This window comes from Ixodes scapularis, unplaced genomic scaffold (genome assembly GCF_016920785.2).
Source record: "Ixodes scapularis isolate PalLabHiFi unplaced genomic scaffold, ASM1692078v2 PGA_scaffold1__304_contigs__length_218370807, whole genome shotgun sequence".
Taxonomy (NCBI): domain Eukaryota; kingdom Metazoa; phylum Arthropoda; class Arachnida; order Ixodida; family Ixodidae; genus Ixodes; species Ixodes scapularis.
This window is the reverse complement of record NW_024609846.1, coordinates 206044831-206070511: the sequence shown is the minus strand read 5'-3', so window position 1 is coordinate 206070511 and position 25681 is coordinate 206044831. Positions and strand designations below refer to the sequence as shown.

Here is a 25681-nt window from a genome sequence, read left to right as displayed (position 1 = left end):
TGTTGATTCTCAAGTTTATTTATACGTTGATCTTCCATATTTACAAGTCACTAAATTTCAACATGCCGAGGAAATTCTGAGAACTCCAGAGAACAAGAGATAAATATGTGCATAAACCTTTCATACACTCAAACCGTATTTGGTAGCACTTTGCATACAATTGTGGACCAATGAACATCTGCCATGAGGCCACAAGGAGCAAACTGAAAGATTGTGCAAGTTAACATAGGACAGGCGTGATGGTGTATACTAATAGCTTGGCTGAGCCCGATTGCATCGAGGCAGCACCAGAGCGCAAAGTTCAAAACTGTCACCTTCAAATGCTTCCTGTTGTGCCAAACACACTGGCTTGGCATAATCGTACTCACCTGGGAAAAGGTAGACCCTCCCAAATGTGCACACACCGACGAGATAGCCGACCGAAATCCAACGCAACCCACACTCGCGTTTAATTGTGCGGATGGTGTCTGGAAGTGATTGTGGCATGTAGGTTTGCGTTTCCTTCGCTATTCAAAATAATCAAAACAAGACTACAGCAGACGTACAGGGCGGTCAGCTTTTAAAGGGGACACCGGAACGCGTGGCCGGCGCTCCCCACTGCTCTTGGCGCAGACGCAGCGGGCTCCAGAGGCGGTGCATGCAAAGCGTCGTCTGCAGCTGCGCCGCCCTTTCGCTCATTGTGCCGTACCGTGGAGTAGCAGACTAGGTGTGGCAAGAGCTGCCTCGCGCTCGCTGCGTCTGTGCCAAGCTTTCACAGGCGCCAGCAGCCGGCGCAGCGAGGACCACCAGGGACCGCTCTGTACCTAGGCTGGCATAATTTAATATACAACGGATTTCTTCACTTCAATCCTACACAATGTACATCTAAAGAAAAACAGAACAGTTTTTGCTCCAGATTTGACCTTAACAGAATCGATAAACTCTCGTTGTATACGAGGGAAGACCGGAAAACATCGTGACAATGACTTTTGGGGTATCAGATTCATTCAGCTCTCGGACACTGCTTACAAGCAGTGTCCGAGAGCTGCCTGCAACAAAAGCTGCAATCCCACTGCCGCGCTGTCAACGGACAAACGGGGGGTCGGCGCGTGACGAACGAAAGGCGGAAGTGACGACGGCAGGTGGACGCAGGTTCCTCCGAACCAGCCGTCGTAGCTCTTGGACGGAACCGGGGAGGTCTATGCAGCCACGAGCGTTTCTTCGTACATCTGGCGCAGCTCGATCTTGGGGTGGTTCTCGAAGAGCGCCGCCCGGTTCTGCACCTCTCCCTTCTTGACCCAGTGACAGTACACCCTGAAGGCACATCCGTCGATCACCTGCGGAGGAGCCAGAGAGCCCGTCTCGATTTCGGCGGCAAACCTCGACCAGCTACCGCGCGTTTATGAGTGGAGTTTCCTCTTTTTGCCGTTTATTGTTCTTCGAATTCGAGGGTATTTTTTGGGGGCTTGTTCTTTTCCCGCAGATTTGGCGTATTTTAAAGCCTGTTTTTGGTGTTAAAAAACCCGCGTTTAGTGGCGCTTGCGTCGAAGAAAACTGGACACGGCAGTGCAATTCCACAACCTCCGGGGAACGTGCGCGTAACCTGAAAGCTTGGAAAGCATCCCCTGCGCCGGTAAGAGAAAGGAGCAGGACAGGGGATGTAGTTTCCGAAGGAAACAGCAGCCTCGGAGACAGTTTGGAGCAGACCGTGTTTCGGGTCAACAAAAGTAAAGGGGTCTTTGCGAACCAGTGTTGAAAAATGTCTAACCATACTAACTTCACACGTGTCTTGATTTTTGTTTTACTTTAAATACATTCATACATTGGAATATATCCTTAAGTGTATTTTTCGAGGAAAGTTCACTTGGCTTCCGAGCACATTTCTCCAAATTCGGTCAGCAAAATGTGGCTTTGATAGTACCACCAGGCCAATCATCACGAGCCTCTGCCGGCTTCTTGAACCAAATGTTCAGCTGCTTTGTATTTCTTCACCAGTAATAAAGTTAGTTCTTACTCCATTCATTTTTATTGCGTGCCAGTAATGTCTGGCTGGAATGAGGCACTACCCACAAAAATGGTATTAAAGAATATTTTTACCTTAAAAGTACATTTGTCTAATGCAGTTTACGTCACATACCTACATTTGACCCAATGTTTTATTTTTTTAATTTTTTTTAGAGCTAGTATGTACAGTAGCACGCCATAGTTTATGTTGGAAGTGACTGTAACAAAAAATATATAGTACATGCTTTAGGAAAATGTAATAGCCAATAGCGCTTTTGGGTGCCCATAATGTAGGTGAAAGAGGAGGAAACTTTTGCTCTACAATCAATTTCACATGGAGCTTCACGATCGCAGGCAACTACCACATATGGTACTCGAGTATCAGTGGATTTCTTTTTTGGCACTCCTTGTTTTAAATGTCAAAGAATTTAAACACAATAATGGGTAATGGATGCTTACCAAATTATCAGAATTCTTTGTCTGTACCCATGACAATGTCACGGTGAAACTGACCTTTTCCAGAAAAGCTGTTGCGCATGCGCGAAAAAATGCTAGCGCCTCCATCCAGGCTGAAAGCAAATAGGCCGCGCGACCTTTTTTTAAACCTACAATAACTGTTGTGGAGCCATTTTCTGCGTCGTGGGTTGCCCTGTTTCTGATAACACCAGCGAACTATTGCCAAAGGCTGCAAGAATGAAATTCACGGGAAGGAGAGCGCCTAGTATTTTAGATTTCGGTCAGAAAAGTGTGTGTCTTGCAAAAAGAGAAGCTTGGATAGCTACCATAAAGAGAAGGAAGTCGGGCGGCTCACTGTGACAACCAAAAGAGCGCTACCGGACCTGCAGCGTATTTCATCACGGGCACGTCGACATTGTAAGCCTCTGACAAGTCCTCCGTGCACTGTTGAGCCTCATTTTACAACCTTTCTACAGCCTCAAACCCGAAATTTCGGAGTCTTTGGCGCTGGACAACACGTGGCGTGCTGCAGCTCGCCAATCACCAATTGCTCTCCAACAGTGAGAATCGCATTGTGTGATCCTCGCAGTTTCTTAAAAAAAAAGCGCAAAAAGTCGGAATGATTGAGTTCTAAAATTAAAGCTCGTTCGTATGCCACCATAACTATCTCTTTTCGGTTAGCTGATGTAATGACAACAAAGTTCCCGTGATGACACGCTTTTTCACGTGTCCCATTGATTTTGTTGTCGCCAAGATTCAGTCTCTGTTCACGCGTAATGTTGAAGAAAAAAAATTGGCTGAAATCACTGCTGCTGCTACCTGGATTCTCGAAGAAATGCGTGAGCATTTTGCACAGCGGTTATGTTTAATGAAGCACGGCGAATGCAGCCTCTCGGCACTTTTCGACGGGGTGAACATTCCTAAATCCCCTCATCTCCCTGGTGCAAGTAGAGCAGTTCTAGCGTGTGCACGAAGGATGTGCCTGTGATGCATGTAGAACGACAAAGCCATTTCATTGTGCGTATTCATTCACCGCGAACGTGCGTTTAATCCTGCGGCGGATAGATCATGCACATGGCCGGCCTGTGCAATGTGAAGTACGCCACATAAGCCACCATTTTAACGTTATGTACATGGCGACTGAAGGTCAAATCGAGAGTGGTGCCGTTGCGCGACCCGTGCGCGTACACAGGTCTCCAAACCCGCACCCCGCCCGCCATCTGTCGGCGCTTGCAGAAGGCGTTTCCTAGCCAGTTTCCGCAGCCAGCGCAGCTGTGGCGCCATCCCGTAGCGACGTTGCAAACTTTAGTTAGTTCAATCCGGTCCAAGGCAAGGGCACTAATGTAAAACTGCTAGTACTGAGCCAAGAGCGCGGTAGCATTTGTTCTAGCTCACATTGTGGGCCATACTACAGTCCTTTCCGAGTTGCTAGAACGCTGGCTATTGCCCCTCACCTTGCGAAGCGTCTTGATGCGGTAAGGGTCAGTCCTCGCCAGGATGAGGCTCAGCGGCTCCGGCGTGAAGCGTAGTCGCCGGATGCGTACCAGTGCTCGGATACACAAGATGCCAAACTGGAGAGGGAAAACCAATTACATTTAGTGTGCCTGTCAACAAGACTCTACGAGAACCAACCACTGTAATCCAATCCACCATTTTCGAAATAACTTGTACCACTTGGCAAGAAAACTGGGTTCGAGGATTCCCAGAATGAAACAATGTTCAGCCTCAGCAAGGGGATGGAAGAAGCTTCTTTGAACAAACTTGGGGGTGAAGATAAGCCATAATAGGCACAAAATGAACAATGTGGGACCTCAACCTAGGTCGCTGCAGCTGAATGGATGAACACGTGCTCAAGTATTTTCGTACCAGAACCTCCTGAACCAGCAATTTCTAAAAATGGTGGATTAGACATTGCCTCAAGAGCATTAAAACAGTTAAATAAATACCTGGTGTGCTCAAGAAACACTAACAGGGCGTTTTTCATCACATAAATGAACTATGCGATTCACCGCAGAGCACAGAAACTGCACCTGGAGGACAAGGCTAGCAGTGATGATGAGATGCAAAGTTTAGACTTAAAATGTTCCTTGTATCATTAATCCTACAAACATATTTAAAAGTCTCAGCAAAAAGGTAGAATTTTCTCCTAATAGCACCTTTCCTGGCCCATCCCTTTTTCTCTCTGGACAAAGCAAGCAAACAAAACCTGCCACTTAGCATGTAAAGCTTTTTTATTTATGTGCCGAGATTATTTCTGCTTCATTTATCCAGCTATATATTCACACTATCACACTGTATTTAATGATGTACAGCTGAATTATGCAATGCAAGACACGCATATATTTTCCTTCCACACACCCAGTGCTCATACTTCGTAAACTCAATAAAAAAAAGTGTGACTATCTGAAAAACCTGCATACCACAGTGTCTGTGCAATTGTCAACAGATGCTGTACCATCTCTTGGCACTTGCTATTCTTACAGATTAAGTCTTGGCGGTCTCCTGCTCAGTTCTCTCATTATTGAGTGTATAAATTTTTTGCTATGCCCTACGAGCAAAACTCAACCCTGCATAGTAGAACTATGACACTTCACTGGATGGCGTCCACAGCAGTGAAGATTGGATGCATAAGTTTTTGCCTAAATGTTATCTGTGCCAACAATTACAAAATAATTTTCTAAAGAATTTGCATTACAGGTAGCAGACATACGCCGACCATTTGATACTGCAGCTCAGAGATGGCACTAGCTTTCAGTTCTATGGCCTCTCCGTGTTTGCGACTCCAGCAAAACAGACGCCACCAAGCGGGAAAACCGGGAACCAGCCGGACCAGGTCGCTCCGCGCCCCTCCGCGTCTCTGGTGGCTTTCGCGGACACGTGTAGTCGGCGCGGTGGTGAACAATCTAATTTGACGAAGGTCCGAAAATTTCTCAAGTTTGCCTGAGTGTTCATTAGTGTGGTGAAGCCTCAGTAGATTGTTTCCTTCCATCACGTGTTTGAAAGACCGTTTACTCCACAACACACGATCGCGTCCTTTCAATTTCTTGGATGGAGAGAAATCACGGAAAAACGTTTTGATTTCTTGTCTGTTTTGAATTACACTCAAAGTTACGGCTACTTAGTAACTGATAAGTGGTTTCTTTATAAGGATGTAGAACAGTGAACTGAGGATGACAGATGAGGTGTTTCACTGGAGAGGACACCAATGTTGCAGTCAAGTGAATGGGAAGGTTCGATAGCTGCTTTTCTTGAGTTTGGTTGTGTTCGGTTGGCCTCAAGTTTGAGCCACCCACACCGGTCGGTGCGTTGGCTATTCATCTTGGCTGCTTTTCGCTGGAAAAGCCTCTGGACCACACTGAAGGAGTTGGGCTGATTTCGCAATTACTTGATTCAGGAAAACCTGCTCGCTGCCAATTATGAATGAGGGAAATTATCTGTTTTCAAAAGGTGGGGGACGAGTCCCGCAACGTTAGAAGCTGTCACGGCATTTTGATCTATTGCGCCTCCCAATATTTATATTATACCCCCGTCGAGGCCAGAAGCAATATGCGTCTACATTGCTCAGGTTGAGCGGCCACAAAAAATACTCATTTTCTCCATTCAGGATTCCAAGCAAAGTTCAATGCAGAGAAATTCTGCGTGAATCTCCGATGAAGACTCTCTTCAGTTTGTCTCCCTGCTACCGGCTAGAACCATTTGGCTGAGTATAAGTAGTATCTCTCTGTCTGTCAAATATACTTTTATTCAGCAATTCTCTTAATAGCTAGTCAACTAAGCTCATATTTGAACCCGAAGAATACACTAATATCGCTTTAGTGGGCCATAGTACGTAGTATAATTCATAACCCTCTCGTCAAAATGACTTCTCGATTGCTACTAAAACCTGAATTGAAATGCGAGTATCAGCTTCTTAGTGGAGCGCCAGCGTGTTAACATGCTTCTTGGCTCAAGAAGCCCTTGCTTAATTTTCGTAATTTTCCTGCAGCCTGTGTTGTCGACCGAGTAGACGACTGGAGCTGTTTCTTAAACGCGGATACGCACAAAAGCTAGATTTCGCGGACAGATAAGTCGCATGGTCGAGGCATGCGAGTTAGCTGAAAATTACTATCGGAGGAACAGTTCTGTAGTCATCGCCGCGTTCCATAGATGATCAAAACGGATTAGTATATTACCATCTCTCCAGAACCCATAATTTCGGTTTTGAACGAAATCTCCGAAACAAAAGTTTGACATGGAAAAAACAAAAAAACAGAGAAAACAAAACTATGCTTTGCAAGTTTATGTGCACTGGCTACACTTAACCGTCTCAGTTCAAATACACATAAAATCGGGCATTAAACAAAAGAAACTCTGTTAAATTGAACGCGCCACCTGTTCAGGCAGCCCGGCCGAGTTGACGCGACCTGGACTCAGCCGCCATGTTTGTTTGGTAGTGGCGCCCCTATAGGTCGCCGGAGTCGTGAATAGAAACCACCTTCACATCATTTATAGCTGGCCTTATCTATGAATTGGATGTTGAGTAGAGGGCTTACGACTGCCAGTGACCGGTGAACATCGACCCCTCTGCAATACTGTCGACACCGGTTATAATGAAGTCAGTTATAACGAAATAGCGGCTACAGTGAAGCAAATCACGATTTCCCATTCCCTTTTACACTTCGTTATAACCGAAGTCGGTTATAACGAAATAGCGGATATAGCGAAGTGATTTCCGATTCCCGTTGACTTCGTTATAACTGGGGTCAACAGTACGTAATACGGAAAACCATCAAATATTTTTATGGGCAGGCTGCGTACGATTATATTCTACTGTAGTAGCAAAAATGACTTCATTATTTCTCTGAGGTATGTAAATGATGCTACCATATGGCATACAAACAAAGCGCAGCTGTGGAGGCCAGAAAGGTGCCATAGCATGAAGAAATTAGCTGGCAATCAATAAAACATGCCTTACCTGAAAGGTTTTTCTGGCATCGAAGATTCTTTTCTGAGTTACCTAGAGAACAAAGGGAACCGGCCTTAAAATCTTCCCCACGCACCAACCCAAAGTTAGTTTTGCGTGTCCAGTTCTACGGTTACCGCCGAGCTATTGAGGAGGTCCTTCTAGCCCCAGCTACAGTAAGCCATACTATACCGTGAAACTAGGATACTTACGGCTTCGGTGGGCACGCCTACACTAGCACGTTTCTAAAGACATTTTGAAAAAGAAACAGAATCGAAAATGAACACGGGCGTCAACGGTTGTATTGAGCAACTGAAATAAACCCAGAACGTTAATCATCGTCGCGAAGGCACCGTGCAAAGGGATGGTGACGATGATTATCGGCGTAGGAAAAGGCACGACACTCACCACAGCCTTGAAGAAACTGTGTTCCAGGGCTCCCGCGGCGTCGATGCGGGCAGCAGGATCCACGACCAGCAGCTTGCTTATCTGACAGACAATGAGCGAGGAAATCGGTGCATCTCAGTCCTACGGATAATGGCGGGAGACTCGGAATGTGTAGCACGTTTCGAGGCGCCTCGCGTTAGCGCGACTATGGTGCCCGGAACGCGTCTCCGACTGGTGTGTTTACCGCGGCCAAAAAAGCGGTCCCTCGATTTCCGCCTAATGACGTCATAAAAGTGTTTTGCTGTCGCCGGTCGCGACCCTTGCGGCGTCCCAACAGTTGTGGTATATATGGCAGACGCCTGTTCTGCTACAGGACGCTCTCCAATGCGGCAGTCCACGGGAGCTAAAGCAGCCGAAAGTTGGGACGCCTGAGACGCCGTGATGACAGCGACACTCGCGTTCACTCGTGCTTTTCGCCAGCATTTCTACGGCCAACCACCAGGATCGTGACAGGCAACAACATGACACTCCGGCTTCTGTGACGTCATTTGTTGCCACTTGGGGACCACTTTTGATGTATGGGCGGGATAGGACGCTAAACACACCAGTCAAAGACGCGATCCAGGCACCATAGAGCGACCCGGACGTGGTGTCGCGCGACTCGACGTCGTGCAAACGCCTTATTAGTTGCGAGACATGATCTCACGGCGTCGTGCAGGGACATCGCAACCCCGAGGTTCAACCGGATCGGCAGACCTTTTAACGCTCGACAAAACTGAAGGAAGTTTCGACCTACAAACACTGTTGCCCGTCCTCTGCAGAAAAATTTTTGAATTTCGGGAGGCACGTATTTTACAACTGACTTTATTTTATATGGTAGTCCCTCGTTACAACAAAGTTAACGGGATGGCGAAAAAATTCGATATAAGCGGTAATTCAGTAAAAGCGGGAGAGCCCGAAAAACGACGACAGCAGCCTCTAAGGTGGACGGGAACACTGCAGAACCCTTCGACCATATATTTAATCGCACAAACCTCGGTTGTGAACAATTTGCGGCAGCTTTACTGAGGAGTAAAAGAATAGTCAATAAAAGTTTGCCGATAATTTTATCCAGGCATCGTTTCTCTCCTTGAACCGCTTCGGCATCACAAGAGCACCGTCACCACAGCTGCACACCACTTTGTTCCGAAGCAGCCGTAAGATGTTTCCTTCTGCAGCCGTCGGTATTTCTCGTGGTGCCTCTCTGACGTCTCTTCGTCTTTACCTTGGCCGCACACGAGGTCTACGAGCACAAAACGTGTGGCAGAAGCAACGACGGAAATGCCTGCAACGACAAGTGCAAACGAACTCAAGTTGTCCTTGGTGACTTCACCAATGTGTTCTCACACACTCTAGTAGAGATTGTTGCATTTCTGGGAGTCGTGCGCTGGCTCAGCAAGCTACGCGTGCGTGAAAACCCAACGTGCACACAAAGCAGTTGGCGATTTTTTATCATTGACTTGCGAGTGCGCTTTCTTTTGCAGGAAAAACTTTTCTTGAACCCGTCCAGTATGTCTTGCTAGTTCTGCAAGGTCGTCGACATCGTTGAACAGTTGACTCCAAAATGTCGAATTTCTTGGCAATTTCGGACTTGGGCCGACCACCTTTTTCCACCTCACAGAACAAAGCGAGTTTCAGTAAACACTTTCATATGACACATGTTTACCACGTTTGCGCAACGCAAAGCGGGGTGGCTGCGGCAGCACGTGTCGCGGGCTCCCAAACGGATGATCTTTTCCGGGCTCCTTCGCTTCCTTGACCTGATTCTGACGAGAGGCCGCGGGAACCATGCGTACCGTCGGAACATGGACACTGTTTCCCGGCTGCGTCGGTGCATCGGCATCAGAAGCGGCACTCTGTCCTCCACCACCCGCTTGCTCCGTTTTTTATACAACGTTTTCCCAGTTTGTCGTCTGCCTCGGTAGAAGAGGGGAAGTACACAAGGGGACTCCACGCACTTCTGTGTAGGCTCGCGTGCTTTCGGCACCTCGGCCTTTGTAATAGGGGTGGTTGGCTGTTGACACCCTTAAGATAATCTCGTTCAAAAAGCATGAATTTTGCTTGGTACCCCATTAAACGATAAAAAAGATTTCATTATAATAAGGGACTATTGTATCTTATAAAATGATTGCCAATGTTTACACGGTATTAAAGTAAACATATGTACTCCCAATGCTTTGGTTGGTTTATGAAAAATATTGCGACTTTTCTCCTGCCAGGTGGTGTCATCTCGTTTTCAATTTTCACGCACCTGCACAAAAATTGAACCTTGACAAAATTGCACCTCGGCAGGTTACAGACATCCCTAGTGTCGCATGACGGCTGTCATGCTCATGTTGTCAAGTGAATGCTGTCCGCTAAATTTGTTGGGACACGACAAGTGTGCCAAGTCAGGCGGGCATGCAACGGTTTTTCGCGACATCACATTAAACCTTCCTCGGGGATCCCAGCCCTGAAACCCATTCAGTGCTACAACCTTCCGTTAAGAACTGCCTGTTGGTCCTCAATGTGACTAGCTCCTGATGGGGCTATTCACATGATAGGGACTTTAGAAAAGGGGGTTCAGGCCCTTGTCCAATCTGAGTACAGGAACGTAATAGACTGTTAAAATGTAGATCAGCGCCAGGCAAATGTTTTTCTAGAGACATTTCTCCAATAGTTGTTGTTCTTTTAGTGAAACCAAGCCATGTGTGCATTAAGCGTCCAGTAGTTACATCACTATTTTGAAAACTGAACAGTTTGTTGCAATGCAGAACAAAACTTTGAAGCAGTACTTCGGCCATACCTGGCAAAATCATACAATGAGTGTTTTTGGGACGGTAAATCTTGGCGGAATTGTTTGTGTATCGAGACTCGCACCACAACTTCCACCGAGAATGCCATCAATTGTCGCTATGGTCACACGGCCGCTTACGCGAGCCAATGAGAGTCGGGCCCACATGTGGCTACGGCGGCGACACTATTGCAATGGCCACCGGAGCTCAGGGTGTATCCAGTCAACACAATCTGCTAAACACGGCGAATGAGACATCACCCAGTAACTTTGGCAAATGGTCACTTTTTCACTTCGGTCTTTTCCTACGTAGCGGACCCAATTATATCTACAATGTTAGAAGTCCTCCTGCACTACACATGGCTTGCACATGACGTCACTTCTGATGACCTCCAGAGAAAAGGGGAAGAAGGAGCTCCCCTCTTATCAGGATCCTCCTTTGTGCCTCCCAGATTTGCACAGGCGTCGCTATTCTCCTCCCAGAAGATTAGAGAAGATTAACCTGTCACTCAAAATTCTTACAAAGGCAGCTTCCCTCTCCTCCTTTTACATGGTGTTCAAAACTATGCGATGTGACGTCAGTGCAAGGAGCCTATACAGCCTTCTTGAATAGTGCTGACGTGGCACTTGCGAGTCGAGGTGCGCTGTACGGACTTCTGTCGGGAGAGGTTGTAACGGTGTGCTCTCACCAGGTCCTTGGGAGCCTCGGTGATGTCGTCCCATTCAGGGCTGCAGAACTCATACTTTCCTTCCATGATGTTGCGAAGCATGACCATCTGCTTGCGGTGCCAGAAGGGAGGGAAGCCCACAAGCCTGGTGGACGCGAAGAGCACCGTCAGCTCACCACCTTTGTTTTAGAGCGCAGCTCTTAGGGGCCCGTTTCCAGCCTGAGCGGCGTCGGCGTCAGCGTCGCCGTCGGCGTAACCGGGGGGGGGGGGGGGTCACGTGACCCCCCCCCCCCCCCCCTTGAGGTCGCGTGACCCCCCCGGGGTCACGTGACTACTCGCAGGTGACGTGACCCCCCTCAGTACCCTTCCCTACTCCTCCTCAAGAGCTGCGCTCCAATTCGGCGTTACAGGGATTTGTAAACGGCTTTCATTTTTTCTTCCATTGTCTGTTCACCCTATCAGCTGGCAGTGCTGTGGAACATAGGTTCTTGTTGGGCCAATCATACGTCGATCTTTTGCCACGTGATCACCGTACCAACATGCCGAGAGCGTGGTCGGGCGACGAAACGTGGCTCCCACAGCACTGCCAGCTTTGGGGTGAACAGAGTACAATTCAGGCTGGTGACAGATACAGCCTGGACATACTTGCACCAGAAGCTCGGGGCTTCTATGCTGGGGCTGTTTCATAGGTCACAGAGTCTATAGGGGTACTGAATACGAGATTTATGTATACTAATTACGCCAACCTTTCGAAATTTGGATAAAAAAAAAATGTAGGAGTTAACTTTTTTTTTTTTTTTCTTTCGTGCACTTGGAGAAACAATGTTTTCATCTTTCAAAGGAACAGTTTAGTTTACATTTCAAGCATTGAATGTAGGGTTCACTCACAATGTGTACATGATGACTCCACAGGCCCAACTGAAAATAGAGTAAACATTATTGATACACTAGTTATCGTCGGCACAAAAAAAAAGAAGCTCAGAGCAGTGTTGCATCAAAGGCTTAAGAAGGCATTACCGTAAAATTTCCAAAGATGTCCCACCCCCAAAGGATAACCTGTCCCTATTTTGGCCTCGATTTGCTATTTTCTTATAAACACCCAAAGGTAACCCACTACTAGTAATCATAGTGTTGGGATCAATGACAACCTCGGCATAAATGCAGGCTAGTTAGCCATGGCCGAATAAATGAACATTGCTGCCTAGAAAGTACAGTTATCTTTGCTCCATTGTCCTTTTATATGATAACAAGTTTGTTGAAAAAACATAATCTAAAAATATATTTTTTTATCAATTTTTCTCGATTGCCGATTGAAAGTTAGCCCACTTTTTTATTTTCACCCGATTTGCTCTCGATACTAGGTGGGCTGTCTCTCGGGATATGACGGTACCTGGTAAAACTGCTACGCCTTGCGTTTAAAGAAATATTCAACTTAAAGAAAACTTTCAGTCTTTCCACTTTGGTGAAGAAGGAAGAGCAGCAAAGCTGTAGCTTCAGTTCTCGGTGGTGGCTTTCCAGGCGAGCGATATGCTCTTCTTTCGCAAGACAATCTGAAGCGCTTGACGCAGTGGAACTTCAGGCGATAGTGGCCTCATGGCGGTTGCAAAACCATTTGCGCTAGTGCACACATTCTTCAGCTTCAGATTGAAGCATCCGATACCATCCGATTGCTTCACACAGCTAACAGAGAGAGGTTGTCCGTACATGTCCACTTGCTTGTCGTAGCCCGTGGAACTTTCGTACATGGAGGACTTGAGCAATTCGGGTGCTAAATACCCTGGAGTCCCACAGAGTTCTGCAAAATGAAAGGGGATATCCGACCTTCAAGGTAATGTCCCTCAATGAATTCTGACCTTCAGTTTTTTTGTGGTTGTATAGTGGTGTATGCTATTTATACAGCTCACTATTCAGAAAATAAAGCAAAAAAACAAACATATATGAAGTATTTCACCTTGATATACGGAAAACTCACCACAGCATCAGGAGGACACATTTTGGGTGCCAATTGGTCGTTGGTCTCACATTGCACATTTCAGTTCATACAACACGTCAGATAGAGGGTGTGCAAGGTATTAGAGAACATGACTTCAGGATGCGTAATTTCTCATACTCTTACTGCTCTCATACTCTTACTGCTTCTCTCTACACACTTCACTTTGCCTTCGACTGCATCTATGTCATCTGTGTAGTGTATACATTTCAAAATGGCAACTTCCGGTCCAACACAAAAAATTAAACGTCATGCCGCCCTGGTCGCCTTGGCCGTCGCCGACCACAGCAATTTGGATACAGCCACCTTCTTGAATGTGTCGAGGTCTTTCGTTTACGATTTCGGGATCCGACGGGAACATTAGAAATGTGGCCAAGCAAAAAAAAACACCCCCAGCGTTTAGATGTTGTCGGGACGTCCGAGTTTGTCCAGCCGGTGCAGGACATTGTGAACAATGATCCAAGAAAGTCAACGAGGGCCATTGCTAAGCAGCTCGAGGTGGCAGTATCGATTATCATGCTCACGGTACATGAAGACCTTAGATACCGTGTCATCCGGTCCAAGCGCCTGCTGAACAAGCTCAAACTCCCCAAAGGACCGGACGTGCTTCGTTTTTGTTTTTTTTCTGACGAGAAGAGCTTTGATTAAGACCAAAAGGTGAACAGGAGGAATGACAGGTGGCTCCGAGCGAACCCCGAGGAGGTTTCTACGGTCGTGTCGACAAAGTTTCTGTCATCTGCTACGGTCCAAGCCGTCACAAGCAACAGGGGTCACGTTGTGCCGCCGCACACCATTCACCAGGACCTTAGGGCAAACTCGAAGGCCTACATCGAGACCTGGCGCTGTTGTAAAACCTTCGATAGAAGGGGTGGCTCAAGGTCTCTGCCACACGATCTGCGCAGCCCAAGATTAGCTGGCTGACAATCTCCACGACACGACCGTGTCACCTCCAAGAAGTGGCCCCTTAGCTCCCCAGATGTAAACCTCCTGTAACATTATGTCTGGGGCATCGCTGAGAGAGATATCAACAAGCGACCCCACAACCCAGAAGAGTCGCTACAGACTGCTACTGTGGACGACATTAAAAAATGGAAGCCGTTTACAACTCCCTGTAACGCCGAATTAGAGCGCAGCTCTTGAGGAGGAGGAGGAGGGAAGGGTACTGACGGTCACGTGTTCACGGGGGGGGGGGGGGGTCACGTGACCTGGGGGTGTGGTCACGTGACCGCTAAATTTAGCGGGGAAATTTTCCGCTAGATTTAGCGGGGAAACTTTTCCTCTAAATTTGGCGGGGAAATTTTTCCGCTAGATTTAGCGGGGAACTTTTTCCGCTAGATTTAGCGGGGAAATTTTTCCGCTAGATTTAGCGGGGAAATTTCTCCGCTAGATATAGCGCGGAAATTTTCCCGCTAGATTTAGCGGGGAAACTTTTCCGCTAGATTTAGCAAGGAAATTTACCCAGAATGCACCGCGCGGTTACGCCGACGGCGACGCCGCTCAACCCGGAAACGGGCACCTAAGAGCTGCGCTTTAAAAATATATGTACATCAAACTTGCCATCAGCATACCATGCTGACCAGCTGAAGGATCTCGCATAAGCAATTTCAGTGACAACCACTCACCAGTTAGAAGCTCTCCAGGCTGGATATGAATAGCAAATCCAAAGTCTGTTATTTTGACATTTAAGCTATCATCCAACAAGATGTTTTCAGGCTGAAAAAAAAAAAAAAAATAATGGTAAAGGAAATGTAAACCGGATAACTTTTCTATTCCCCATGTAATTATATCTCATTGGGATGTATGTCACTGTAACCACTGCCGTGACAAAGTTTAATTTCTCCTGTTCTGAGGCTTGGGCCATATTGCAGCACCTCATCTGCCCAAATAAGCCAAAAAGGCTGGCTACACTAGTCCACGTGATCATAGGGAAAAAGAAAAGGAAGACCCCAGATGGGTTAATTTTAAATGGCTGTTTTTGAGCACAAAGAGTTTTGAGCCCGGGTAGAAAATGTGTAGTTCTGGATATCCGCACCCGCTGAAAACACAAAAGTATAATGTGTGAAAATACACTGTGTGAGGAGCCCTTGAGATTCACAGAATATTATCACTTGAAACATGGCCACCCTGTAGATGAAGAAGAAACAAAAAAACTTGCCTTGAGATCCCGATGGACAATGCCTTGCGAATGAATGTAATCCAGTGCTTCGAACAGCTGCTTCATAATGCTCCTGCAATACGCAGTTTGACGCCATCTCATAAACTGCTCAAAATGCAAACGATTCGGAAATTGACCGCGAATTTCTCACTTTGTTTTCTTTTCGGACAGAGCAACAACCGTTGTCAGGTAATCAAAGAGTTCACCTTGGCGGCATCTGCAAGAAGCCGCCAGTACAGTATGAGTGTGTAGGAATGCATGGAGGCACTGCGGTAGCCTAGTTTGAGTTGCATGAACAAAGGATTTATAATTTAGGCCCACTTCAGATGGGGCACTTTCTCTCAGCAACTGGAAGATGCACTAAAGTGGTTTCTGAGATGAACATTTTATGGTGGTACTAACGCTATCTACAAACCTAAAAATTACGGTCGTGCTTGTCCCATTTCCCTGTTAAGAAATGTTTAAAGGTCGCAGACACACCCTTCCTCTGGGCGAATTCCCCGCGTGAAGCGGTCGACAAAGACGTGAGCGCGCGGACGAATCAGCGGAGTGGTTCCGGATACCTAGTAGTCCCAAGCTGTCGCCGCCCTGGACAAACTATGTTTCAGCAGTCATGTGCACGTGATGGACATTCACAATATGACGTCATTAGAATAAGAAATCCTTCGACAATCAAGGGCGTTTATACTCCAACGTCGGCGAACGCAACGCGAGTCAGCGCAAGCGACGTGGCAACAGCATCATCTCGCGCAGCACATTTCCTCTTCCCGGTCGACACTGGAGTCGATACAAATAATGCTATTGGTGTGGGTGGTTTGTCCTTGTCATGCTTTGAAGCAGCGATTTGGGGCAGTGGTTAGCAGTTCAAAAACAAGAAAATGATGGGGAAAACCAGTGCACACCAGCATTCATTTTCACCGAAATGTCGCACAAATGTCGACGGAAAAACAAGAAATCCGCAACATCGCGTCCGTCGAGACTAGCCACTTGGCAGGTTCGCCAGGGTCGTGTCAAATTGACTCCGGTGATTCCGCCAGGACACTTTGTTGGAAGCTATGCATTTGATATTCCATGGCTACCTCCTTGTAACAGATGGCCAGTGTGCTATCACTGCAGCCAGCCTTTCACGTGGACTCAAGAAACTAGCACGGAAGACAGCATACGATGCCTAAATTACGCAGTGTATCGCATTCGAAATTCCAGCCCACTTTATGGAGCCCATATAAGCAACACAGGATTCCCCGTATTCATCGCCCTACCGCTACTATCATTTACAAACTGAGACACCCCAGTTGAACATTTCTGTCCAGCTAAATAGCGGATGTTTCACTGGGCTCGCCATTCCCGTAGATTCGACGGCGCCTGTTGTTTCGATCGAGAACGGCCTGCGGCACGTCTTCAAGCTTCCAGCTTTTGCCGGCACAGCGTGCAACGTGCGTGTGAGTCTAGTGCAGTAGGCCTACAAAGTGTGTCGAGGGCAGCGCATCCTCGAAGCAGTCCACATCCACGCACACACTCGCCCAATTGATTGCACAAACTTTAAATATACACACCAACGCAGGAACATGATAACAGCACATGACACATGACAGGTTCAGATCGCAGAAATGAGTGTCTCGCACACTCCGAGTGACCCCGACATCCAGACTACCGAATGCGGCGCTCGTGCGAGGGCCTCTGGGAAAGCCACCGTGGCCGGTGTGTGGGTTGTGCAGCTGGCTTTTCCGTCCTGAACTACGCGGACACGTGCTGGGCTACACTGTGCAACGTCGCGTTGCAGATAAGGCTGGAGTAAAGGCACCCGCTTGCAGCCAGCGTCGGCCAACGCGATTGAGTGTGTGCGCTTGTCGACGTCACGACGCACGACGCCGATGAGTAAAGCGCGATAGAGACGAACCACGACAGCCTGTCGTAGCTAGGTGGTGTAAGCTACTGACGTCATAAAAAATATGATTGATATCCATCCATTCATCCATGCACCGGATGGAGTCAGACGGACACATCACTCTGGGTGAGGCAAAAGACGAGGAAAAATATAGTTCTTTGGTCTCGAAGAGAAATTTCAGTATTATGCCGTTTGCACCATTAACATTTTGCATCTCTGTCGAAATACAATGCAAAGGGTACCCAAAAATGGGTATAATAATACTAATCGTAATCTCCATTTGTAAAAAAAAAAAATAGAACGCAAGAAAAAAGTGTTTGCATGATTTTTATTACCGCAAGATCAGTAAGCAATATTTTAATTTGGAACTAGATTTAGACGTTAACTGACACCTATTACACAATATAACATCAAAAAGATTTTTTTCAAAAAGCACTTCAGTGCACCTTTGTCGTTCCAACAACAGCAACACAAGCCACCTGCGTTCATACGCAGCAACCGAATTGCTACAATTTGCCACCATCATCATTAAATTTTAATTTTCTTGCACTATCTAGGCACAGTTACGTGCTATAAACATGTTTTTATATCTTTAAATGGCGTTGAGAATACTAATGCATCTTCTTTTGAACATTTATTCCCTAAAAAAATCCATTAAAACCACAATCAATTTAAACTCAGTCTTTAGCTGCCATCTTTGCCACCACAGGGGTGTTTATTGTGAAAATATTGCGTTCCTGACTGGCTGCTGCCGCTTAGAATTGTTCCCCCGTTTTGAGCGAGACTGAATCTCAGCAATTCAAATTGCAGCACGAAGATCTAGGGAAACCTAGGGAACAACTCGCCAGCAATGGAGAAATTGCTGGGAAAACTGCCCGCTCTAAAGCAGGCCTTAGGCCCGCTTCAGACGGAGCAATTTCACCCAGCAATTTGACGTCGCAATACCAGCAACACCGGCCGCCCGCGTTCACACGCAGCAACCGAATTGCTTTGACTTGCTATCATCATCATTAAATTTGATTCTTCTTTAACTATTTAGACGCCCAGCTACGCGCTACAAACGCGTTCTTATATCTTTGAACGGCGTTGAGAATACTAACTCATTTTTCTGAAACTGTTTATTTCCGAAAACGATCCATTCCAAACCAGAACTAAGTCTTTAGTTGTCCTCATCACCATCACAGGAGTGTCACGTGAAAATATTGCGTCTCCGATTGGCTGCAGCCGCTTCAACCGTCTTCGAATTGCTCCGAGTTGCTCGCTTGTTCGAGGCGGACCCGATCTCAGCAATTTGCGTCGATCTAGGGAAAGCTAGGGAACAACCCGCCAGCAACCTCAAAATTGCTGGAAAAGTTGCCCCATCTGAAGCGGGCCTTAGGGCGTCAGCTCACCCAATATAATCTAGCTTTTTCTTTTTCTTTTTAAAGGCGCAATGTGTTATTTTTTAAATATTTATGGGCTTTCATTTTTTCATTAGTACTGAAGCTACCCTATATGCTAACATAGAATGTACACTACATGACAGTCGGTGCAAACACAACATTGGTGCTTTTAGGCATTTTATTTATACAGGGTAAAGTGGAAGACTCATTTTGGCTGTCTACAACACTACCTAGCAGTTTTCATTGCGACCTTTTAGCTGTGAGAGCATATCAGGAAGCACTGGGGACTGCATGTTTCTGCTAACTGTGCCACACTCTGCACTATACAGTCAAGTTCTCCATGCCCTTGCAAGTTGCACATAAGTCATCAAAATAAGGACACAACAATGGTGACGTTTGCAAGCTTTATGACTCAAAAGCTATGGGGGCCATTTTGTGCCGGTAAGGACACAAGGGAAGATCTCCAAAAAGCGGTTGGTGACTGCAGGGTGTAAAATGTACCAGCTGCCATTTAAAAACCTCAAAGCCCCAATGTGTTTTTAAAAATTGTGATGTTTTAAGAAAACTGTAAGGTGGCAAAAAATTGTCATTGAGCCATTTTCCAAATACTTTTTCAACACTCAAAATTCCACCGATGACCAGTAACAAAAGACGGTAAACACTTACAGCTCTAACACCAGAAAGATGAATGTGGTGGACTCAAACACGTCGTGCAGTTCGACTGGAAAACCACAAAAGTAGAAGAGTGAACATGTTGACTTCTCACTTATCACAAACTTTTCAAGACGGACATGTGTAAGTGGGCAACCATGACAAGGCACTGAACAGGGGTAATACGGTTTGCATGCAAGTCAGCTTGCATGCAAATTGTGTGCAATTCATGCCTACTGGCCCGAGTAGAAAGTAGGGAAACAGCTTTGTGGACTACCTTTACCTAGGTATCTAGCATTTACCAACACAACTATCTGCGACACTTCCACCGCGCACAAATACACACAAACGCAAGCTTGTGCATATTTGTGAATCAATGTTGTTCAGAATGAATCTGCAAAACAGTGGCAGCTCGTTGCAACTTTTGTGGCCCTGTATTCTTGTACAAAGCCGTGCATGGCAGAATAGGTTGTACTAGTCTCGTTTCTCTGCTGTTTCAGTCTGCCTTTCAATTAAACAGTTGCGATCCTAGAACATTCTATGCATGACGCCCCATGCTCACCTTCCCCGTCTTACGGCTTGAGAGCAGTTTCAACGTGCCCAGTGTTGTTGTAGATAATATCAGAAATGAGCATGCATTAAACAGTTCCCAAACCCCTTAATTGCGTCAACCTTGTGTTTTGTCTGTTTGTAATTTTTGTGAATGTGTCTGTGTGTATGTACCAATCTGGGCTACCGCTGATTCTGTACACAAAATCAATAACCACATAAAAGCATAGACACCAGTGGCACATACTTATGTATGGATGACCTGCCACCTTGCGGAGAACTTCAATCTCCCTCTTAGTTGCTTGGTAAAGACTAGTTGGCCCGGCGCCTTCGGTGTCCGAGCTGATGTCTATGATCTTGGCCGCATACTCCCGCCCCGTTTCCTTGTGGATGCATCGTCTAACTGTACTGCTGACGCCCCTGAGAAACGTAAAGGAGAGCGTCATCGTAGTAGAAGAACGGTGCACATGTTGTCTCTATTTACAGCAATGCCTACTCATAAATGCCCATTTAAACTGATAACACCTGACAAACATGCACATTTTCCACTGTGGTGGGACTGAAGACACTAGACAGATACAGAGGCCTGCATTTATCTCTAGTATATGTGGCTATCTTTGTTTGTTCACATTTAATGCTTAAGGTCAATAACCTGATAAGGTTACACCTTTCATGACTCTTCTTTTGTAGAAGAGCATGTCACAGATTTAATTGGCATATGCTGCACTATTTTACTGTTCTGAAGGCTATTCTTTATAACTGTTTACTATAAAAAAAAAGGTGAACTTGTGAGACATAGGTGGATAACACCCTAGGAGTACACTTTCAAACGGTGAAGCAGCACCATAGCACACGAAATCGCAACTTCAGGCTTTAGCAGCTTGCGCCTGACGTCACACCGCGATGCCCCGCCCCCGATCGCCATTGCTCCGTACCACCGGAGGACCTACAAAGTGTAGTCGACGGCGTGTTTCGTCCGACCGTGACGTGTTTACGCAGTTTAAGAGTGTAGCCTTTTTTTTTTTTTTCTTTTGTTGTGTGCGTTTGTTGTTTTTCGCACAATTTGCAAACAAATCGTTTTAATCTATTTTTACCAGCGCCTATGGGCTAAATATGCCGTCGCCGGAGGAGCAGACGTTGCCGCTCTGCGGAGATTACTTTGACGAGCTTGTTGGGCCTACGAGAGCGAGATACGCGAAGAAGGTGGAACTCTGCGATGGCGAGGATCCCTACAAACTTTGCGTCGGCGTGGACACGACATTCGACGCCGTCTTTTTCCCTAACATAACTCGCTCAGCCTCGAGCGCTGCGACTCTAGGCTGAGCGATCTCCTTCGTCCGTCTAACCGAGCTTCAAACTCGGCGCCCAGTCAGGGTTTGTGTCATCGAACAACTTAGAAGGAGCTCCTGTAAAACAAAGAAAAAACGCCATTCGCTGACGCGCTCACGTTCGCGAAACTCGGCGCAGCAGACAATGCTGCGCCGAGTTTTACATTCAATGTTGCGACAGCAGCCGGGTGAACGCGTCCCAAAAACGGAGAACGACAAAAAGCATTTCTGACTTGTAACAAAGTGCTCGCTGCACACCCTGTGTTTTCACAATGATCACCAACTCGCCCAACTTTCTACCCTTGTCTGTGTGTTCACGTTCGCGACCAGGTCGGCCCTGTTAATCTTCGCAAACCACATGCTCCTTCGCTTCTTTGACAGTTTGTGTGTCCGCCGACACTGCCGACCTTCGGCAGTTTGAAAAATCTCACATTACTGACGGTGTTATGATCACAACGCTTGTTGCCCTTAGTCCTGTTTGCACAATTAATAACCACACATGCAACCATTCTACGTAGCGAAACGTTCGCTCAGCGAGGCAAACTGACGGCAACTCCAGTGAACTTCCTATGCAGCGATGACGATTTGGTACGGCGTAATGGCGACGGCCCTCCCAGCATGCAATTTTAATGACGTAGGTGCAAGGCATGTAAATGGTGGTTCTTCACTCGGTATTTTCTCTTAATGTATCTAAAGTCTGTGACAGGTCAAGAGCAAAGTGGAAGCTCCTCCCACCTCTTTCCACTATAGTAAAGCGAACGCGGGAGAGGAGCTGACCTCCTTTCCACGGTTCGCTCCGCTGAAGTGGAAAGGTGTGGGAGGAGCTTCCACTTTTAGGGGTGCTATGTTGCGCTTTTTGGATTCCCAGGAGACTAGGGAGAAGGGAGTGACGTCAACGACACAGCAAATGCAGATTGGATATTGACAGAAGAAAACGAAATCAACACCCAATCTGCGTTTGCTGTGTTGTTGACGTCACTTCCTTCTCCCTAGTCTCCAGGGGTGCTATGTTGCGCTTTTTGCACTCCCAGGAGACTTGGAAGAGGGAAGTGACGTCAACGACACAGCAAACGCAGATTGGATGTTGACAGAAGAAAACAAAATCAACACCCAATCTGCGTTTGCAGTGTCGTTGACGTCACTTCCCTCTCCCTAGTCTCCTGGGAGTGCAAAAAGCGCAACATAGCCCCCCTGGGAGTCCAAAAAGCGCAACATAGCACCCCTGTCACCGGCTATAGTGTCCCCTAATTTTTTTTTTCTCTTACTAGGAGTGATCGATAGTTGTTTTCTAAAAGTCAGCGAGTGAAGCGTTTGCGCCTTACCTTCCCAGGATCTCTTTGGGTTCGTACTTGGCATAGAACTCCTTCGCCACATCCTTGCCCGGCAGATCGTCCTCTTGCGTTCGTGGGTGGACCATTTCACCTCTTTGTTGCTTCCTTAAGCGCTAATTTACCTGCGAAGATAACGATTACATATATTTGTCCGGTAGTACGGTCCTGGAGCGATCAGCTGAGTGTTCGGGCTGGCTTCTTCTTTTTCCTTCTCCTCAATGCTCGGTAAGAAATCTTATGTGGGTAGATTGTGATACCACCCGCGAAGTCAATGCACAAAGCCAAAGGAGAAACAAATCATAAAAAAAAGTTGTACGGCGAAAGTTCCCTGGAGCTAGCTTCGCGTGCCGAGCAAAAATGAGCACGGCTCAAAGTCGGTCGGTGTTTAGCAGCCACCACATTTCGGGCTCTTGGAGCATTGTTAAAGACCCAAATATAGCGCGAATCGAGGACAATGGGTCCGACCTCTAGCCGTGACCGTGAAAAAAAATAAGGCGAGAACTTAATTGGCGGGCTAGAAATTAGTTGGCCAGCTGAACGAGGAAGACTGGGCTGTTTATTTTTCTCTTCGCACACGCTGCCGAAGAACGCAGCTGCACGACTGTACGGGAGACAGAGTAAAAGGGAAAGTCGAGCTGTGACGATGTAGTTACCTTGAGTAATTCGGTGCTCTCAGATCCGATCCATGCTATTTTTGAAGTTCCATCGGACGAGGAGGCCCCTGATCTCGGGACGACAACAAACACGCACCGCATCCAGTCTCCCTGACGAATGGGTCCGTGCGTTTGAGAGTAGACGCAATAAAAATGAAAATATAAACATAAATGGGAACACTATAGGACTGTAGTTTGGTTTTGCGCGTGTAGATGGCGCAAAGCGCTCTCTCTCTCTCTCTCTCTCTCTCTCTCTCTGCCTCTCTTGAGTCGCGCATGCGCAGATGTCCTCTAGGCATGTTTCTGAAATGGAGGAGGTGTCAGGTTAATATCAAAATTTGCTTTTAATTAACCGGCAGTGCCTAACTAACATCGAGCTAACCCCGCTTCACTAACACACTGGGATAACCGTGGATTTTCAACTTGACAGAAGAGGAGGTGCCATTGGTATGCGCGAGCTGTCTAAATGTGATTGAGGACGACGAGTTTCTGCAGGCCCTTCACACCGAATGGCACACCGATTGTTTTAGGTGAGCGCATTTCTGATTCACAGTAATCACGCTCTGTGCGGGTTCTTGCGCGCTTGAGTTTGGGGACGATCAGACGGCGTCCCAACAATCCTGCCAGACCGTACGGTACCGGGAAATTGGAGCGGCAACTTTTGTGTCTGTGTGTGTGGGGTGGTTCGCGTTTCGCAACCCCGCTCCGTCCGTCCTAGCTTTCTGTGAATCGGCGTACGCTCTCGAAATCAAACTGTAGGGGAGGTCGCATAGCAGAGTTGTTGTATAGCTCTCGCTCGCTCACTGTCAGGTCTGTTCTTTTATTGTGCGTCTTTGGTCATTTCTCTCGTCGAAGCAAAGTCGCTTCTTGCCGAAGTGCCCGTATCCCGTCTTGTATCGGGGCGCCCACAGAAGAGGGGCAACTCGGTTCTACCTCAAAGATTACCCTTCTTCCATCTTTTTTTAAAGCGAATATAGTTTTGCATCGTACGAATCGATCAGCAGGAATCAGAGACCTAACTGCACATTGTTCTATTATACAATAATTGTGTTGCACGGTGGACGGTTACTTCGAGCATCCATTCCCTTTAAATTGGCCCGTTGAAATGCGGCCAAAGCGATTCGTGTTTGGTAGCGCAGCATTTTCGTTGAATTTTTATCTATCATAATAAAGTTGGGTTAAAAAGCAAAGTTGCACTATGTGCGGAAACGCATTTCGCGCTACCACCCAAGAGCTGCGTAGATTTGTGAGTCATCTCGACAGCTTTATCGATTGGGAAGTTCTGTCGTCGAACCGCGGGTTGATTAGCGGAACGCGTCAAAACGCCAACCAAGATTGTTTTTTTTTTTTTTTTTTCTTGACGTATTGTGTACCGCATTTTACCATCTATCTTCCCTTCGAAGACACCTTTTTTTTTTTTATTGATTAATGGATACTTCATTTATTGGAAGCCTCGTAGGTGTATAACAGCTAGCTCTCTTTTGTGTAGTACATCATAGAAGCGGATTAACAATAGAAAATCAAAGTAGCCAGATATCAAATTCTGTACGGAAGGCAGAGGTGAAAATGAAGATCACGTGTTCATTTTGGTTTACGTTCCATACGCATGAAGAGCCTCTGTTTTGTTGTCAGCAGACTGAACATTATATCTACAGATCCATACATACGAAGTTGACTCATGTGCATTTTGTCGCCCTGCAGGAGTGCAGATCAATGGTTAGGTGCTATAAAAAGCCTGAATTTTATGGGACAGCAAGTTCCGCTCTGTTTTGTGCCAACACGTGAATGCAGCTACAGCTTTAATTCTGGCACGCAGACGATCCGTGGAGAGCATTTATCATCTTTATTATCATCCGTGTTTTCGGTTTGGGAACCAGCTATGTGGGTAGAAAACGAAGGAGAGGAGGACACTAGAGTGTGCAGGGACGTCGGAACACCAAGATGTGGTTGGAATGATCAGCGGGTAGACACGAAGCTTGCCGCCTCTGTCTCTGCTCACACTTCGAATGCGAATGTGGACGCCGGCATTTGACTTTTGGATGCGTTCAAAGAGTGAGCAGAGACAAAGGCGGTTAGCTTTGCGTCCACCCGCTAATCGTTCCAACCAGGGCACTGTGTTCCGATGTCCCCGAGCACTCTTGTATCTTCCTCTCCCTCAGTTACTACCCATACGATCTGGGACAGGGAAAGAACCCACTAGAAGCTCGTTGCCTTCTGCTGGGCTTTGAATGGTAGGTTGATTGGGGTTTCACGGTACAAGGGCTACTACGACCAAAATGAGCCATGCCAGGCTTTGGCTGTGCAACAAGCGTTATCAAAGTCAGAAAGCTTGTGCTCGAAGTGGAGCATCCACTTGCTTCTTAACCTACCACCGACTATAGATGCTTTTATGTTAGAATGTTTACGGTGGTTGTATAGCTTTTACAGCACCTGCTCGGTAATGCGAAACAAAATGTGGAAACATTTGGAGCTGAACTGATGGGCAGTTCTAGCAGTTTGGGGGTGAGCT

The 25681-nt window shown here is 46.8% G+C and overlaps 2 protein-coding genes across 3 annotated transcripts in view; one reads left to right on the top strand and one right to left on the bottom strand.

The window, feature by feature from the left end:
• Positions 1-23326, bottom strand: LOC115318985 (phosphorylase b kinase gamma catalytic chain, liver/testis isoform). Of its 2 annotated transcripts, XM_040211933.3 has the most exons (15): positions 23173-23316; positions 22511-22641; positions 20108-20280; positions 19327-19381; positions 15545-15610; positions 15394-15466; positions 14861-14951; positions 12953-13043; positions 12137-12166; positions 11270-11393; positions 7790-7870; positions 7594-7626; positions 7394-7435; positions 3894-4010; positions 1-1316 (listed from the first exon to the last, which is right to left on the bottom strand). In XM_040211933.3, the coding sequence occupies exons 2-15, from the start codon at positions 22603-22605 to the stop codon at positions 1179-1181; spliced, it is 1209 nt and encodes a 402-aa protein (XP_040067867.1). In that variant the 5' UTR covers positions 22606-22641; positions 23173-23316; the 3' UTR covers positions 1-1178. The 2 variants fall into 2 exon arrangements, with proteins under 2 accessions (XP_040067867.1, XP_040067868.1); XM_040211934.3 differs by lacking the exon at positions 7594-7626 and having other exon boundaries at positions 23173-23326.
• A 141-nt stretch (positions 23327-23467) lies between these two features.
• The window catches only part of LOC8043670 (LIM domain kinase 1), a 66309-nt gene continuing 64095 nt past the window's right edge, over positions 23468-25681 (top strand). The window contains exon 1 of the mRNA XM_040208513.3: positions 23468-23702. The gene's annotated coding sequence lies outside the window, so the exon portion shown is untranslated. The remainder of the gene's footprint in view (positions 23703-25681) is intronic.

Excerpts from the sequence above, each read along its gene's own strand:
- LOC115318985 (XM_040211933.3), bottom strand. The coding sequence starts at position 22,605 with ATGGTCCACCCACGAACGCAAGAGGACGATCTGCCGGGCAAGGATGTG. Across the intron at positions 20,281-22,510 it reads CCCAAAGAGATCCTGGGAAG|GGGCGTCAGCAGTACAGTTA; the intron begins GTAAGGCGCAAA and ends TACGTTTCTCAG. Across the intron at positions 15,611-19,326 it reads ATCTTTCTGGTGTTAGAGCT|ATGCCGCCAAGGTGAACTCT; the intron begins GTAAGTGTTTAC and ends GGCTTCTTGCAG.